This window comes from Penicillium angulare (genome assembly GCF_028827245.1).
Source record: "Penicillium angulare strain IBT 27051 chromosome Unknown utg000001l_segment0_segment0, whole genome shotgun sequence".
Taxonomy (NCBI): domain Eukaryota; kingdom Fungi; phylum Ascomycota; class Eurotiomycetes; order Eurotiales; family Aspergillaceae; genus Penicillium; species Penicillium angulare.
Window position 1 is genome coordinate 184403 of NW_026623160.1, and position 17931 is coordinate 202333.

Below are 17931 nucleotides of genomic sequence, written 5' to 3' on the forward strand. Positions count from 1 at the left end.
ACATGTACCGTATACCTGTACAAAAGTCCCGAGGTCTCTGTACTCTCCAATCGAGACGGTATCTATGGTATGTTCTCGCTGGAGCTATGTCCGGGATAGAATGGGTATTGTACTCCCGCATGATCTCTCTTTTTTCTCTCTATCTGCTCGATTTATTGTGTAAAATTGTCCCCGAGACCCTGGTTCCGTGTGACGATCTGAAATTCTCTGTGTTGCCATGAGCTCTACCAGTGTTTCCGTGGCCCCAGTTCCCTCGACATCTGTGCATCCCCCGCCACGATTTCCCACTAGTCCCCTTAGCTCGGACGGATTGGGGTTAAGGGTGACCCAGAGAGAAAAATAAATCCATTTATAAATAATATAATGATATTATATTATATTATTTTTATTTTTAATCATTTTTGAATTATTTCACCTGGTCATTTTCCCAAAGTGCATAAGCGTAGGAGGCGACTCCACACGCTCGTGGCCCTATACAGTTTAGGCCGGAGGAATTGCACTCTGACCTGCTCGGGACTGCTAATAATAATCTTCGTAGATGACCGTTCGCTTTTAACCCTTCTCCATCCTTGCATGATTTATCTTCTTTTCCTCCCCTACTCCCCCTTCCTCGATATTCACTCTTCTTGATACTATTATGACACCTTGAACGGTCCCCACATTCGCTCACCCACGTTCGCTCTTACGCTCGCTTGTTCCTGCTACGAGAACCACGTTCGCTACGTTTTTGATCTGGAAATCTCCCATTCTATTGGAAGACATCGAAACAAGAAAAACAAAAAACACCCAAATTATCCACCATCTTCCCCCCAAATTACCTGGAGTGAAAAAGAGCACTATTATTTGATTTATATCTCTACTTATTCTATTTTTCTTTTTGTTTTTAACAAGAGAAACAAGAAAAAGAAAAGAATAGAGAGAAAAAGGACCGGCTATATCCCGAATATTCTTAATATTTAATTCCACGACGCCTTGCGCCCCCGCGTTGATTCGCTGGACGCACCCTTGATTTGATTCTCCCCTTCACGATAATTTATCGACCGAAGGAGAAATTCCCGTGGAGAATTAATTTCATTTTTTATTATTCATTTCAACCGGAGATTGTGTACGGCGTTTGCGCAATCTCGGCTTCGATCTTGAAGTAGAAGAGAACGAATCCCCGTTTGTTCTTCCCGACGATCTTCAAAGTTTTGAACTATATCGAGGACCGTCAATTTAGGATTTTCGATTTTCGATTTTGATCTACCATATAACTATTGAAAACACTCTGGAGTGCTCGCTCTAGATTTACATCGGTCATCAATTTATTCCCTTCAGTGTCTCGGCTGAAAGCACCCACGCTCGACCCCGGTACGGAAAGCATCAATCTGTTTGGCAAGGTCTCAGCGCAAAGCCGTCAAGGAGTTCAGATATTGCTCAGCTTTAAGGTTAGTGCAAATCAAAGATGAGAATCCACTTCGCCCCCTTCGCCCACGGTCTCACTTCCCCCGTGCCTTGCATTTTTTCCTCTTTGGGCCTCTTTTTTCTTGGATGTTGCATCTCCTTGCAGCTACAGACGTCGTGCTTCAATCTCCCCCACCACGGGAGATGATGAGCGTCATGGAGATTGAACATGCACTGAGGGAATAACGGGAAAAAAGAGGAAGATTAGCTAGAGCTATGGATGGATCCTTCCGGATGGCGTTCCCCGTCTCCCGCTATTGAATTTGACGTGCGTTGTTTGTTATTGACATCGGATGCTTTTCTAGACTCTTGCGTCGGCCAAATTCTTGCATATTAGGCGACATCGACCAACAAATCGTCTTCTTCTCCTCCAAGTTTGATTCACTCGGTGAGTGCCCTTCTAAGACCTTTTATTCGTCTATGCACCATTCCGACTCTGGCTTCTAGCCCTAAGAGGAATTCAAAGAAAACGAAAAACAAAAATAGACTCGTTTATACTCATTACTGGAGTAGTTCGGTCGTATAATCTTGGTGCCCAATCGAACGTCAAGCTTTCCCGAAACCTCGCACGGCATTTGACGAATCAGAAAGGAAATTCCCCAAGAACCTCACCAGTCAGCGTTGACCAGACCACGCTACCTGGTCTAACCCATCTGCGGCAAACTCGTGGATTCGCCAATCTCGCATCTCGGATCTCCCCGTCGCCACAACAAGCGGTGGCTTTTCTGTGTCAGTTGTGACTTCCTATGCGATAGGTTCTTCATCCCAGCTGCGCTCTGAATGAACCATCTTGGGCACGTTTTTATCTGGAATCCCCTCTTCTTGCTGCAGCCAGCCTTACCCAGTCTCAGTTCTTAGTGGTTCACATCCCTGAATGCTCATTCGAGGCTTGTAGCTACTGACGTTTTCCGTGAGACCGACAGTCCAGCTTGGTTTCGTCTCTCGTTCTGTCTCGGAGCTTGTTCCCCTTTTCTCGTTTCTGTTAGCCAACGTAGTTATCGTTGGAAGGAAATAAATTCTCTGTCATTCGCTTTCTCAGAAGGTTCTGTCTTGTTGCAGGTTCTGCAACACCTTCAAGCTGGCTTATTCGAAGACACACGGTGTTTTGGTGAGTTTCGTCCCATTTCCCCCATGTTTCTCTTCTGGATGCCCGCAGGTTTTGCATGGTCTTTCAATCCCATCCCCAAGTCCTGTTTGAAGGGACATCGACCCTTCCCCTTTGGAACATCCTAAGCTGACTATTGGATTTTCCCCCCCCCCTATTATAGTTCGACCCGGATTTCCAAACACCACTCATTTTAGGTGAATCGTTGGATTTCTCGGACTCTGACGAATCTCAGTTTGTCGGTGCATTTTCGGACGGCCTGTGGGCCAAGTCTGAGCATATTCTGTCTATGTCTGGTTTCCAAAAGCCGGGAGCTGGTGCTGTACTTGGTATGTTCCGTATACTTTCTAACACACATCGAGGAGCTTGATTCTAATACCGCAGTTTCAGATTACTCCACGCGCTCGTTGCATGATGCTAGTTCGTTCACGACCTACGCCCAATCCCCCTACGTGACCACATCTCTTGTTCCTTCTCCCATGGCCGACCAGGCCAGTCAAATCTCGGACTGTGTTCCATACATCCCTGGTAATGACTACGGCAGCTCATATGAAGAGTCGCAGTCCCCACTGATGGCTTCTCGCTCTCGACAATTACCTGAGATTGTCACCTACAGTCCACAGCGTGGCTGCGAAGGAACTCGAGTGGTTGTGCAGATCCAGTCTCCCTATGACCTGCACAACTCAGCATACGACTTGTATGTGGTCTTTGGCACCAAGAAGTGTGAATGTATCCCAACTTTCCTGGGTTTCGAGGGATCAAGCTTTCAATATGCGCTCTCAGCAGATGCCCCTCAATTTATTTCCACTGGCTCGCCTTCGTTTGCTGTCCCTGTCCAGATTGTCCTGGAAGGCCAAGGTGACTACCCGTCTGCTACCCTCCAAGTCGGCGTTTACACATACGAGCATGTGCCTTCCACTGCATCATCGACCACAAGTTCCCACAAGCGAAAGTTTTCTTCATATAACGAAAACCCTGTGCTGGCGCCTGTCAAGCGCTCCACTGGCCCTGTGATGCCCAAGATTGAGTCCCACGACAACTACTCTTACCGGGATAACCACAGCCACAGCCGCTCCACTTCCTCTTCTTTCTCGCCATACGTGCAGCCGCTCCCTGTAATTCCTAGCTTCGCGGCCCCTTACAATGCTGCCTCGTCTCCCCGCACTGCTATGGGCCAGTATTCCGCCACACCCCAACATGCCATGCGAGCTCCTTCTCCTCTTACACCAGCTTGGAGCCCATCTTTCGTCTCAGTTGGCATCGATGGCCGGCCATCGGGCTACCCCTCGGGTATTCCCATGGCCCATGGAATGTCACAGCACAAGGGATCTTCTCAAGTCCGCTCTTCCAACCCTACTTTGATCCGAACATCGACGATTCAGCAATCTGGTCTTAGCCACAGCCAACCCTTCAATCCCTACGCTATCTACCCTACTAAGGCTGTTCTCAAGCTTAACGGTGATTTGGATAGCATGGCTGAGGGATGGACTAAGGAAGAGCGCACTACTCAACGTCGTCTGGTACAGTTCACTCGTAACCAGACAGGAAGTACCATCCTCGCCGACTTCAAGCCTGTGACTCCCGAGGAGCGAACACCCAACAGCATTTGCATTAGCTGCATCTCCTGGGAAGGAAAAAGTGAGTGCTACGTCACCAGCGTGGACACCATCTACCTGCTCGAGTCTCTAGTCGGTGTCCGATTCACCGTTGAGGAGAAGAACCGCATTCGCCGCAACCTGGAGGGATTCCGCCCCTTGACTGTTTCCAAAGCCAAGGCCGACAGCGAAGAGTTTTTCAAGGTCATCATGGGTTTCCCTGCACCGAAGCCAAGAAACATTGAGAAAGACGTCAAGGTCTTCCCCTGGAGAATCCTGAGCCTCGCTCTGAAGAAGATCATTGGAAAATACGTAAGTCAACCCCTGAACTGGCCAATCACGGATTGCACTAACTCTTCCTTCTTTCCACAGTCTGCCAGCTATTCGTCGACTGCTGGTTCCTTGCACACCCCGATGACAAATTACGCTAGCCACGGCACTGCTTCCGACTCAGGCACCGAGCCTCACACTGCTCCCTCTCCCCATTCAGTGTCAGACTCCGGCCCCACCAGCAGTTATGCCACCAGCATGGCCCCTTGTTACTCTACACGATCGGACCACTGTGCTTCGCTAACTGCTGCTCCTGATCTTCGATCAGTGATGCCTGCTGTCTCGCAGCCATACACCACCATGGGAATGGGTACCTATCCATACCCAGCCATTTGCCAGCCTCATGGTACCCATGGCTTGGTCGCTCCGGCTCCCCGGTCAGCATGGGATATGCAGAGTCTCGGACACCCCGCACCCTCTACCGCTGCTCCCCATGGCGCCTGCTACAGCTACATGGAACCGGTATACCCGCTCCCCGACTCCGAAACGGGCCAGTGAAGTGAACCTTCTACTTCTGGATCGATTTTTGATTTGATTTTGTGATTGCGTTTTTCTCTTTCTATTTTTATATTTCCCCTCTGCTCTGTTGAAGATACACTATTCTCCTTCCTGTCACTCCTTTGCCACGCCCAGACGGCGTCCGTCGCTCAGGATCCCACCTGCAGCACAGACTATACTTACTTTCACGATCTTACGTCTCTCCTTACAACATTTATGCCTGAATGCCCCCTACACCCAACACTTGCATTATTTAGACGGTGTCTTGTTCATTCCTTTTCATTTGGGTTGCATCTATGGGCATTTTGGGCGTGCCTCTCCTTTTTTTGACATTTTTTGCATACACAACTCTGGGCTACTGTACTAGTACTTGGCATAGCATGGGCGCTGCAGTCATTCCTTATGCATTCGCAGGACGGATATTGGATAGATTTGGTTTTTATTTTGGACTTGGATATTGTTTTTGATTTTGATTTTGATTTTGATGGGAGGTCTGATCTGGTTGGCTATTGCCTTTTCTGTTGTGTTTTTTTTTTATACTTCCGGCGCATTGCAGATTGAGGTCGGCTTGGGAGGTGTTTACCTTTCTAACTTGCTTTCTCTTCCTTGCTGGTTAATATTGGGAGTCTCTTGTTACTTTTTTTTTCTGAGCTGAGGGCCTTTATTGTTTTAGCATTGTTCGGGCGTTTGGGAAATGGCCACGAGCCTATAGTATATCTAGTTGTTATTTTGAGTTCAAACCATATATTTTGGTCTTCTTCAAATGTTTTCCTTCCTTGTTCTTGTAAATTGTAAATTGTAAACCTTGTAACTTGACTCTCGTAAAATAGAATTGACTGCACATGTGCCTTGGGGCGTCTGTCCGCGTTATACGGCCGAATCTTCACACAAACTAAAGCCACCATGGACCTTGACTACGATCGCCTCTTCTGCAGTAGGCATCTAAGTACAGATTAATGATACCTCCTCACTTAAATTCCTTACTCTTCGGTCCACGAAATTTACGGATCCAACACCAACCTCTACAAAGAAGGCTGGGCTGTTGGCATCAACTCTGCGCTACTCAAAAATTGTTTCGAATACAAAATGTGGATTAAGAAATCACTGGTAAACACTTATCATGATGATGATAGAACGTCTATAGTTAAGATCTAGCAACGTGCTAGAACAAAAATCAAACTTGAAATTGAGCAAGAGAACTTGAGGAATACATCATTCCCCAGTTTGGTGATCCACGGGAACCGCAAAAATAAGATGACTACACTGACAATTCTCCGCAAACTTACTACAATTCCCGGCCAAATCAACCGAAGCCAAAGAAGCAGTACCCTCAGACACAGTAGGAGCAACATGCTTCTGAAACCGAGAATCTTCCGAATGGCAACAGCCCTGATGCCGATTCTCAACCTCCGGTACAGACGCAGCCATACAGCTTGGACAAGTACACTTTACCTGAGTCATCTTATTGTGAGGCGCAAATCCATGCATCGGGTCTGCAGTTGGCGCAGCCCGAGATGGAAGTGCCTCAACCGGTTGCTGGCCACTACTCATCGGAACAGCAGCCAAATACTGACACTCATGATGATAATCCAGACAGGACAAGCAGTAAACTGTCCGGGAGCTTGACGCCGCACATTCATTGTTGCAGTGCTCAGCTGGTGTGGTTGTTCTGGATGAACGGGGCGTCGGCATCGGCGCCATGTATTCATGGCTGAATGTTGCTGTCGGGGGAGGAGGAGGGGGCGTGATACATGCGTTGCAGGAAAACCTTTTCACTGATGGAGGTAGATTTGTTTCACAATCCACGCAGGTGTATGAGCCACAGCCTAGATAGTTACTCTGGGCTGGGTTGTTGTCGAATACTGTAGTGATCGGTGGTGATGGTGGTCTTTGCTCGTAGGATTCGCATCCGCATCCGCATTTGCGTTGAGGATGATTGGGTTTCTTCATGGGAGAAGGGTCTGTAGATGAATGATAAGAGTGATCTTGGAGATCATGATTTTGAGATACTAGCTGGACGGGGACGATGTGTTCGCCCCTTTCATGACCTTTTCGAAGAGGTTTGCCGTGCCAGAACCAAGCGTAGGGGATGTCAGTTTTGACGTGCCGCATTTTTGGTCGGGAGCGAGGCAAGTTCCAATGAAAATGCTTTGAATCAGCTCTTAAAGTAATCTCTTTGGGTAGTTTATGTAAAGTGCAGCTGCGTTACTATAGAGTGCGGTTGTGTGTTGTAGTAGAGAACAGAGTGAGGCGAGCGGATGAAGCTCTATAAGTTTTGAGGTAACCATTTTCTAGTTTCACAGAAGTAAGTCTGAATCTTTGATGCAATGATTGATTGAAAATGATCCTTTTGACATAATAGTCTACATTGCGATCTGTTGAAAAAGACAAGCTGCAGCAATCATGTAGTCGGTGTAGGACCAGTCGGGAACGTACACAGACTGGGCATCTATACATGCGAATGAACCTTGAAACCTTTGATTTCTATGTATGAATCGCGACAAGAAAAGATAAAGAGTATTCCCAGCTGCATCTGGTACTGGTCTGAGCCTTAAAAAAAGATATGCACGTCGAATCTTTCAACAAGGTGGGATCCAGCATTTGATGTTGCGGGGTGGCTGGAACAGGATAGCCGTGTAAGAAAGGGATAAGCAGAGTGAAGGCGTAGGTATGCAGGTGTCTATCTCCTTATGAATGGTCAATATTTAATATTTGATCAACGAACTATTGTTCAGAAAGGCTTGGAAGGGAGTAAAGAAAGAGGCAGAATCGACACGTATTCGCGGCAAGAGGCAAGAGCTCACTACAGTCTTTAGCAGCATCGCACCTTCCCAGAGTGGACAACCAATCATGAAGGGAGCGTGGCACCAACCCACCATACACGTCTATCCTAGAATGTTGCCACGGAACCTTGAATAAGCCACCGCATGCATAATACTCATAATACTAAGACTGAGCTACCACTCCATTTTCTATGCGTCACCAAGGCATCTCCCCACAAAACCCACAAAATTGAGATGACATTTAAATATGACTTTCATAATTTGCTCTAATTTGTGCTGCTGGGATTTCGGTGAAGGAATCATTGAATGAATAAAAAATATAAAAAATAAAATCCCTTTGTCTGAATACTAAGACTGTGTGATGTGTACTGTGGCCTCGTGGCTGGCTGCAGATGCCCTCTGTAACGTGGATACATCACAATACATAATACCACCATACTACCTTGGCGGGCACGCGACTCCACCACCAGCTCCATACACGGTAATAACCAATATTACCAAGTGGGCGTGATTAATGCCACGCGCCCGCTAAATCAATTTTGCTGAAGCAAGCGAAAGGTCGAAACTCGATCTCTGTTTCTTGACCTTGAACATCAACCTTGTTAGGCGCTCGCATTCTGCATTCCCTCTCTTTGCAAAAACCTTTTCCTCTTCCAGTTCCGTCCATTGACTAGCTCTTTGCTATCATTCTATCTCTACCCATTCAACTCATCCGTGTTTTGCGTCCTATCCTCGTTCGCAATCCCACACTTCACTCCCGCCACAGAAAACTTCGCGACGAACTGTTTCCGATCCAGCCATTTTGTACGGCCTTACCGTCCATCCCAAAATAGCTGCCATAATGCCTACACCACTGCCCTCGAGTTTCGCTTCCGCCGCCGCTGGCAACACCCAAGACCCTAGTCGGAGAGGGGATGGAAGTGCTGGTGCAGAATGGTATGCAAAACTACTCCCAACCTCGAAACCTCGAAACCTCGAAACCTCTCTCTTTTTTTTCCTTCTCTCTATGCTCTCTTCTTTCCTTTCTCCTTCCCAACCTCTCGTGGAGGAATGGCGTGACCGGATTCATTATTCCCAAAATCGATGTTCAATTCGCCATCAGCAAGTTTATCCGATGCTAATCCCACCTCGTTAATAGGTCTCGATCCCGCATCAACGGAGCCACCCAGACCTTCCGCCGCCCATCTGTTGCTACTAACCCCACGCATACTCGTGAGAGTAGCCAACCGGTTTCTGCCTCGACATCTACCTCGGGAGCCTATGTTCCTCCCCACATGAGCTCAAATACTTTGTCTAATGCCCTACGGAATGGGGAAGCCCGATACTCCAAGGAGCAACTCTTAGACATGTATAAGGCACAGAGAGAGTCGGGTTCCTTGGGTAAACATGTGGAGGATTACTTCATGGGCGACTGGGACCCCCATACGGTTTCTGCTGCCGTGAATGGAGCATGGGGGAAGCGGGACGACCACAAGAGCTCCGCGGGGCCTGAGGTGTGTTGGGACCACGGTGGTCAAGCTGAACCTTTGAGCCTGGATGATATGACAGATAGCGAGAGAGAGGTGGGTTTCTTTCTTTTTTTGAAGATGGCATCATTCCCGAGGATTTCCCCCCCAACTGACTTGGCCAATTTTTTTTTCTAGTTCTTTGCCGCGTCTGTTAACTCCCCTCTGAAGCCCCCACCAACCAACGCCGCGAAAGAGAATGTCGCTCCGACGCCTGGCCGCAAAGGGTCAATTTCTTACACCCAAGGCCACATTAATAACTACAATACCTCTTCTCCTAATGCGAGCCGCCCCGGTGTTAGACGTCGAGAGACGGGAGACTCGGTGGGAAATCCCATGTCACCTACTGCATCTAACTCCAGATTTTTCCGCGACGAGGCGAACACTTCTACCCCTCCCCCCGCCCTCCTCCGTCGGAAGACCGATTTTAGAGATCCAGGCGCAAAACCGGACGAGAAGCCTAAGGACGGTGGTAATACCGACTCTCCCTTCGGCTCTTTGAAACGCAGCTCCACCAATCCTCTAAATACGGCTGTAGGGGGGGGACCAGGCTCGCCCTGGGGACCCGCATCCGCATCAGCGAGCGCCAATTTCTCTCCGATGGGAGCTTTTGGTGCTTTCTCTCTTGGATCGGGCTCCGTCTCTGCTACAACACCCACTGCGGAAAAGAAGCCCGGATACGGAAGTCTGCGGGGTGAAAGCAGATTCAAGGGTTTACTTTCAAAGGATAGCTCGGAGGATATTGCCGCTTCTGCACGAGAGAAAAACTTGAACAGCCTTGAACGACTCGTGGAGGATGATGCTGGAAATCGCGCGCAGTCACCATGGGGTGATGCAGTGAAGAACCGGGTCGGACGAAGTGAGACCAATCCATTTGACGAGCCTCGCAGTGGCAGCGCTGCTCTCGGTGGATCTCAAGATGTCGAGGCGCCTGGTCAAGATGCTGGATTTGGTGCATTTGGCATGACTTCGAGCATCCCCGGCTTCCGAGAGTTGATGCATAGTCAGGAGAATTCGAGAAACCCCACTCCCAGTCTGCTGCAAGGCCACGAACCTACCAGCCCAACCAACACCAATCCTTACCAAAGTCCCCATGGTGACCGAACTGGTGGAGAGGCCGAGGACGTTGATACTGATGGTTCAGATATTCAGCACCCTCAACACCCTGGTCTCAGTGGATTGCGCGATCCATCGAACCCGTTCGGATCTTTGAGACGAGCTGGTTCAGGAGTCGACATGCCCTCAGTCGACCGCAGCCAGAACTCGAGTGTTAATGCTAACCGAACTTTCTCTGGCCTTGGTAGCTTGGGTGGTCTTCCTTCCCTTGGCGGGGGCTCCGGCTGGCCCTCTGGAGGTGCCATCGGCACACCAACTCGTGAGCGTTCTGCATTTGGTGGTGGTGGATTCGGAGATCCAATTTTTGGCAACATGGGCGACCTGCAATCTCCCAGCCTGTCTGGCCTTGGAGGCGGTGGTCTTTTCAGCCCTCATGCTGGAATTTCAGGCACGGCAAGCATCGGCCGAGGAAGCAAGCTCGGAGCTCTGTTTTCAAACATCCCAGATGAGCAGGGACGACCAGATTCCGTCGGCCTAGGCGACGCTGCTGGACTTGATTTTCAAGGTCAAGCAAGCAAGACTGGATCAAACTCTGCATCTGAAACACCTGTGTCTGGCGTAGGTGCTATCCCAGTCAACTTGGGCCATGAGACTCCACAGGCTCAGACTCCCGGAGGAACTATCCCCGCTTCTCAGCAACGTACTATGGTTATGCCAGACCGGATGCGCTGGATCTACCGCGACCCGCAGGGCAACATCCAAGGACCTTGGACTGGCCTTGAAATGCACGACTGGTTTAAGGCTGGATTCTTTAGTCCCGATCTTCAAATTAAGAAGCTCGAGGATGGAGAATTCGAGCCCCTTGCACAGCTCGTGCGTCGTATTGGGAACTCTCGCGAGCCATTCCTTGTCCCCCAGATTGGCATCCCACATGGTCCTGAGCCCAATGCCACCCCGTGGACAACCCAAACACAGGGATCTGCCCAGCCTCCATTCCCTGGTAGTTTTCCTAGTTTCGGCACGACTCTGACTGCTGAGCAGCAAAATGCTCTTGAGCGTCGAAAGCAAGAGGAGCAGTATCTTATGGCTCGCCAGAAGGAGCACCTTGCTCAACAGCAGGCTTTGCTGAAGAACATCGGAGTTCCTGGTGCACCTCCATCATTGCAGCCCCAGCTCCAGCATCAGTCAAGTGCTCATAGCCTTCACAGCCAGCCCAGCTTTGGCAGCATTGCCTCCCCTGGTGCTTACCAGCCTTCTCCCATCCAGCCCGCGCTGCAGGGGCAATCCCAGGGAGTTCCTGGTTTCTTCGATGGTGCCCCTCAACTCAGACAGGGAGGCCTGTCCGGTATTGGCCCGGGTATGCTTGGCACCGAGCTTGGGGGTGGACAAGATCAGCTCCCTGCTCTTCTTGACCGCTTGAACGTAGGCAGACAGGACCCCTTCGCCTTCGGTAGCAGCTCGTCGTTCTCTGGCCGCCAGCCCGAGGGCCTCTTGCATTCTCAGCAAGTGGCTTCCATGCTACAGGATCGTGCCCAACTTCAAGAGGAGCAGGAGCAGTTCGACAAGGCTAATGCCAATGATCCTTTCGACCAGCAGGCCCGTGAGGAGCGCCTTCGTCAATTCCATGCCTTGAGAGCCCAAGAAGGAGAGTTGGGCATGCGCACTGTTGATGGCCTTCCTACTCACCCAGCTGCCGCTTCTCAGCAACTCGAGTCAGAAGTTGCCGCTGCGTTGGAGGCAGCTCAAGAGGCAGAGCTTATCGGCGAAGAGCCTACGCTCACTCTGTCCCAGCAAGTTCACAAGGCAGCTTCTGCCCAACGGCAGCAACAGGAAGAGCAAGAGCAGCAAATCCCCGAGTCCGTGTGGGGTAATACCAAGCTGGACCATGCCATGCCTCAGCCCTTCCCACCTCCTCCATCCGCCTCGCCCCTGCCTGCCCCAGCTGCTCAGCGCAACCGCCAGCATGTTGCTGACGCCTTGGCAGCTGGATCTCGATCTGAAACTCAGACTCCCATCGATGCTCCTCCTACCTCTGTCGCGCCATGGGCCAAGGATGCTAACGAGTTGCCCAAGGGTCCTTCCCTGAAGGAGATCCAAGAAGCCGAAGCCCGCACCGCCGCTCAGCGCGAGGAACTCGCCGCTGCCGCTCGTCGTGCTCAACTTCTTGCTGAACAAGAACGTCTTAGCCAAGCCCAAGCCCAGGTCGTCCCTGGTCTTCCCTCCTCGGCCAACTGGGCCAGCAGTGGATCCCCTGCGACACCTACCTCCACTGGATCTGCGTGGGCCACCAAGGCTCCAGCTGCTCCCACCAACACCGCTACCAAGAAGACTCTTGCCCAAATCCAAAAGGAAGAGGAGGCTCGCAAGAACCGCCTCGCAGCTGCAGCTGCTGCCGCCGCTCAGACAGCCACTCCCAGCCCTCCTGCATCTGCTGGCAAGCGCTACGCCGATCTTGCTAGCAAGGTCGCTGCTCCTTCTCCAGCTTCCGCTGGAGCTGCTATCGCTCCCTCAGGCGCTGCCAGCGCCTGGACTACCGTCGGTGCCAGCGGCAAGGCCAAGACACCTCTTGCCGCCCCTCTCGGTCCCCGCTCCGCCAGTGGATCTGTTCCTCTCTCTCCTGCCATCGCCAAGACTCGCCCCGTTACCACAACTCGCACCGTAACACTAGGCAGTGCTCCCCAGTCATCCAACCCCAACCGCCCAGTTGAAGAGTTCACCAAGTGGGCCAAACTATCTCTAGGCAAGGGACTGAACAGCAACATCAACGTCGACGACTTCGTCCAGCAGCTCCTCTTCCTCCCCGCCGAAGCCGAGATCATCTCCGACTCTGTCTACGCCAACTCCCAAACACTCGATGGCCGCCGCTTCGCTGACGAGTTCATCCGCCGCCGCAAGCTCGCGGACAAGGGTGTCGTTGAACCCGTCTCCCCCAGCGCCTTCGGCACCGAACAAAGCGGCACTGGCGGCTGGAGTGAAGTCGCCAAGAAGGGCTCTACTGCCAGCGTTGCAGCCGCTGCTGCCACCCAGCGTGAGGAAGAAGCTAGTAGCGCTGCATTCAAAGTTGTCGCTCCCCGCAAGAAGGGCAAGCGGTAATGGTTTGCATTTAGCCTGTTAAATCTTTGTTTTTTCTACGTCGCATTTTCGTGCTTGTATCTCTGATGGACAAATGTGTGTACCTATTTCATGTTCGTGATTTTGTTCATTTATGTGGAGGCATTCTTGCGTTCTTTTTATCTGACGCCGATCTGTCTTGTCTGTACCACCATACGTCTTTAGCAACATGCATCCATCTGACTGTACTTGTGCATCTGAATTTATCCTTGGTAGTTGTAAAGCTTTTATCTTTACATAATACGTAGTCAGTCGGCATTTTCATGCTGGCGCCCCCTCCACATATTCTCGGAGATATGCAAAGAATCGACTAAACAATATGGCTCAAGGCCAAGATTCTTCACAGAAAAGGACTACATAATCTTTCCCTACCATGTTTCCTCGGAATTTCTTCTCATAACTACCATTTGTACCCCGCAAACAAACTAGCCTCAGACTTTGCTGTCCCCGATTCGGACTATCGATTCCGCACATCATCACAAACCTGACACGAAGGCACTCACTACAAATCAGCAGACAAGCAAACAAAGACAAATTTTGAATTTCGTTAGGAATTCCCTACTGCCTCGCAGAATATGACGATTCATAGTAATCTGCGTTGACAATCTTCTTCCAAATTTGGCATGTTGAACACGTCAACGTGGGCCAGAGGATCCACCTAGAAAATTTCATAGCACAACTTGACCACAATGCTAACTGCCTAGATTATTCAAAGCAGGAAAAAACAAACTTCTACGTCCAAATCCACCGCCAGACGGCCTGTATTCACTGACCTTTGTTCTAGTGAAGTCACGAGTGTCGAACACGTCATAGCTCCTCAGGTCTCCTCATCCAAGCCCAAACATAGCTTTTATCTTCATCTACTACAATACAACACATATAAACATGGAGACAGTATCACCACCCCCAACACTCAGTCATTTATTCACCGTTCGATGTGCAGTCGATCCACCAATGGAAATCGGCCATGGACCTTATGGTCGACGTCGCTGCGTGCCAATCATGTCCGGCTCCGTGCACGGTCCCCATTTGAACGGCGAGATTGTACCTGGTGGAGCTGACTTCATGTACGTGGACACCCTGAACCTCGGATCATCTTTCTTGGTCTTGAGAGACTAATTTAAACCAGGCTAGTCGAGGAAAACAACACAACACATGTAAATACCAACTATGTTATCAAGAGCGACGACGGCGCATTCATCTACATCCGGTAAGCCGGCCCTATATTCGCGATTGAAGATCCGCAATTAATTAAACGTGACCAGTACGGAAGGCACACGCGCAGGACCTCCGGAGGTGCTGCAAGCATTGATGGAGGGTGGGCCGGTAGAGTCCAGCCAGTACTGGTTCCATCTGCACATCAAGCTCGAGACGGGCCATGAGAAGTACAAGTGGATGAACGATCGAGTCATCGTCGGACGGGCTACTAGAGCCAAAGGCGAGGTCGCTTATGATGCTTATTTCCTCGAGAATACTTCATACTGAAAAGATAGAAATGAATTTGGACCAAGCCCGGCCAATCCTTTGAGGACCATGTGCTAGGATTATCTATTTGTGGAAAGTGCCATACAATATTACTAGGAAATATCAAGGTACACAGCATGAACAAGAAGATTAAAATTTGGGAAACGGAAAAGATACTTGGCAAGTGAAACTAGCCCAATTTTCACATCCATAAGGACAGTAATTCTTTTAATTCTTCAGAACAGAATGCGAGAGTAACTCTCTTGCCTCATATCTTCCTTCCGCACATTTCTCCCAACGACTCCCACACTTCGTCGTTGAAGTAGATTAGCTGATGAAATTCTAGGATAATTCCTCTTCGCCCTATTATGTAGCGACACATTGGATTCTACGCATATCTATCCGATAATAATCATACGATATACGTTTTGGGACACTAATAGCTCTCGAATGAGTTAGAATTGTCCTTAATAATTCTCATGGACAAGGGCTTGCTAAACTAGGGTCATCAGGTCGTGAAGAAAACCAGGGTATCAAGAGCTAGGTCGTCTAAGAATATCATGACACAGCCATACCCAGAGCGTGCTCGTGCTATGCTGGGTGAAAATGCAAAAGAAAAGATGGAGCGAGAAGCGCAAAGCAAGGGCCTTCGAACGTATTGGTCTAGTCCACCTTGGCTTGGGTGAGGCTTTTTGGCGTTTTGAGATTGTTGGTCAAACGGAGGTCGCGGTTATATCTACCCTTTAAAGGGTGTCGCTTGAGCTTGCGGCGAGCAACCATCACCGGGGCAGATGAGTTGGAAAGTAGATAGTTGGAGAATGAACCAAGGAGCACACTGTTAGGGATTTTGGATTAGCATAGCACATTTCTCCAATGGCAGCTAATGAGACTTACCCTTTCAAGGCACTCTGACCTCGGGCACCCACAATCACAAGGGTAGGCTCAAGTTCGTCAATCTGAAGAAGGGTTGGTTAGTGATCAGATAGCTTGATAGTGGGTGAAGTGTGAACTTACAGCTTCGGTGATCATAGGCTTCGGGCTTTTACAATGGATAACCTCAACGGCAATCCGAACTTGCAAAACCGTCTTCCGTAGCAACTTGACGCACGTATCAGACACAGTTTCAACTGCTCGGACTCGCTCAGCTTCCGCAAGAGATGATGCCCTGGCATCGACAGAGCCAGATTTGCTCGCAACCCCTGGGCCTAAACGACCTAATAGGTTCCGGCCTGGGTTTAGGGTGGCTTCTTTTGTTTGACTGCCCACAACGGCAGCGGCATCTTGCATGGCCTTGGCTCCCTCACCAACTTGTACAGATGAAGCATTCCCATCATCGTGTATGACATAGAGGGCATACATGGTATCTCCGTCTCTAAGAACAGCACCAATGGTCCATTCTAGAGCATAGACTGATTCCTCGCTCAGATCTGTGGCAACCAAGTATTTTCGTTGGCGACGGCGGCCACCATCCGCCTCTTCTTGGAGACTGGCAAAGTTCCCACGAATGATTGTACGGATAGATCGGTTGGGAACACGATTGTCGATTGCTGACATTGAGATACCGAGTTGTTGTGCACGATGGATATCATCTCGTTCAGCTTCATCTTCCGACCCATATGGCGTACCGGCCGCCGATTGTGTAGCTGGTGTTGGGATGTCGAAACTTGTCTGGGGGTGAATCACCGGTTTCAATGCCGACTTTCGAGGCTTCTTGACCCCACTGTCTCCAGATTTGGCCGTTGGTTTCTCTAGAAAACAGTGTTAGCATGCGGATATCCGAATAAAATAGAATGAGCAGCCACATACGATCTTCTGTGACTGGGGATTTGTTCCCCTTCTTTGGTTTGAAGTCACTTTGGCTTATGGAACTAATATCAGTGGGTCTCTTCTTGCGACCTCTTGAGTGTACTCCAGCATTGTCGTCATCGGTCGATACTTCGTCCTCTTCCTCGCTGCTTTCGATAATGTTCTTGTCGCTATCGAACACGTCTTTAGCTAACCGCACACCAGGCTCCTCCTCAGTTGGTTTGACGTAATCTGGTAAACTGGGTGTGCTAGACGGCTTTGCCAAACCCTCATCCGACCTGTTCAACGCTGAATCATAATTAAGTCCCCTGCGTTTATCTTCAGCCGGAGACTGAGACGCTCCGAATTGACGATCGCGACTATCACGGCTATCGGGTGAGGCAGAGCGACTAGACCGCGATGCAGCTGGAGACTTAGAATCAACAGAGGAGCCCCTCCGACTGGAGCCACGACTCGAATCCCGCCCACGCGTGAAACTCTTCGGAAACAATCGTGACTCCAACCCAGACATCATAGCAGCCATCGCTTTCCGCCCTTGAGTTTTGTGTTTCTTCGACCCTGTCTGATCGGCATTCGGCGACAAATCCAACTTCAAATCTTCCTCCGGAGCTAATCCATGGCCCGTTGTTGAAGCGCGCCGGCTTGCTTCCCTAGCAAATTCTTCTGACGACCTCCGCGGCATATCATCAGGGTCGGCCCTATGCCTCTCGGGCGAGCTCGGGGCAGACGGCATAATCGATGAGGTGATACGTAACGGCGAGGAAACGAGGGGTTCGACCGGGCTGCGACTCCCGCGACCTCGAGGAGAAGGGACAGTCCCGCTAACAGTGGTGCCCGCACTCCTTGCAGATTGCGGGGTGCTGAGCAGGCTTTGGACGGCGCGACTGAATGCTTGGCCTTGATCTTTGAGTGATTCGGTCAATGAGGTTGTGGACAAGGACTTTCGGTCTGTGGGTTTGGGGAGTTCTTCTATGCGAGGTTCTGGGCGAGTTTCTGGAGGTGTGGGGGAGGTGTGTTTAGAGTGGTACGACATCTCGCGCTGATTCCGCCTGCGGCGGCGGAAGTGAATACTATTGTGGAGAACTCGGGTGAGGTGTTGACCAACGACGATGCCGTACCAGGGGAATGTGGAGCGATCGACTATCTTGTGACAATTGATGTTCCTCCACAAATGCTAGGAATGTATCTAAACCATTAGCATTAGAAAGTTGCGTAAAAGAATTTGTAAGACAAAG

General features: G+C 50.1%; 5 protein-coding genes across 5 annotated transcripts; 3 read left to right on the forward strand and 2 right to left on the reverse strand.

Annotated features, from left to right (window-relative positions):
• Positions 1-217: 217 nt before the first annotated feature.
• medA (transcriptional regulator medA) lies at positions 218-4971 on the forward strand (the record flags this gene model as incomplete). Its single annotated transcript, XM_056916272.1, has 4 exons — positions 218-262; positions 2712-2877; positions 2939-4455; positions 4516-4971. The coding sequence occupies 4 exons, from the start codon at positions 218-220 to the stop codon at positions 4969-4971; spliced, it is 2184 nt and encodes a 727-aa protein (XP_056784152.1).
• A 1151-nt stretch (positions 4972-6122) lies between these two features.
• On the reverse strand, positions 6123-7083 carry N7478_000057 (uncharacterized protein; the record flags this gene model as incomplete). The annotated part of the gene is made up of 2 exons (XM_056916273.1): positions 6123-6133; positions 6258-7083. The coding sequence occupies 2 exons, from the start codon at positions 7081-7083 to the stop codon at positions 6123-6125; spliced, it is 837 nt and encodes a 278-aa protein (XP_056784153.1).
• A 1512-nt stretch (positions 7084-8595) lies between these two features.
• N7478_000058 (GYF domain-containing protein) lies at positions 8596-13408 on the forward strand (the record flags this gene model as incomplete). The annotated part of the gene is made up of 3 exons (XM_056916274.1): positions 8596-8690; positions 8893-9316; positions 9398-13408. 3 exons carry the CDS (start codon positions 8596-8598, stop codon positions 13406-13408), a joined length of 4530 nt encoding a protein of 1509 aa, XP_056784154.1.
• A 903-nt stretch (positions 13409-14311) lies between these two features.
• On the forward strand, positions 14312-14911 carry N7478_000059 (DUF3237 domain-containing protein; the record flags this gene model as incomplete). Its single annotated transcript, XM_056916275.1, has 3 exons — positions 14312-14493; positions 14556-14636; positions 14692-14911. The coding sequence occupies 3 exons, from the start codon at positions 14312-14314 to the stop codon at positions 14909-14911; spliced, it is 483 nt and encodes a 160-aa protein (XP_056784155.1).
• A 642-nt stretch (positions 14912-15553) lies between these two features.
• On the reverse strand, positions 15554-17729 carry N7478_000060 (universal stress protein family domain protein; the record flags this gene model as incomplete). The annotated part of the gene is made up of 4 exons (XM_056916276.1): positions 15554-15725; positions 15785-15846; positions 15905-16638; positions 16697-17729. The coding sequence occupies 4 exons, from the start codon at positions 17727-17729 to the stop codon at positions 15554-15556; spliced, it is 2001 nt and encodes a 666-aa protein (XP_056784156.1).
• Between the last annotated feature and the right edge of the window lie 202 nt (positions 17730-17931).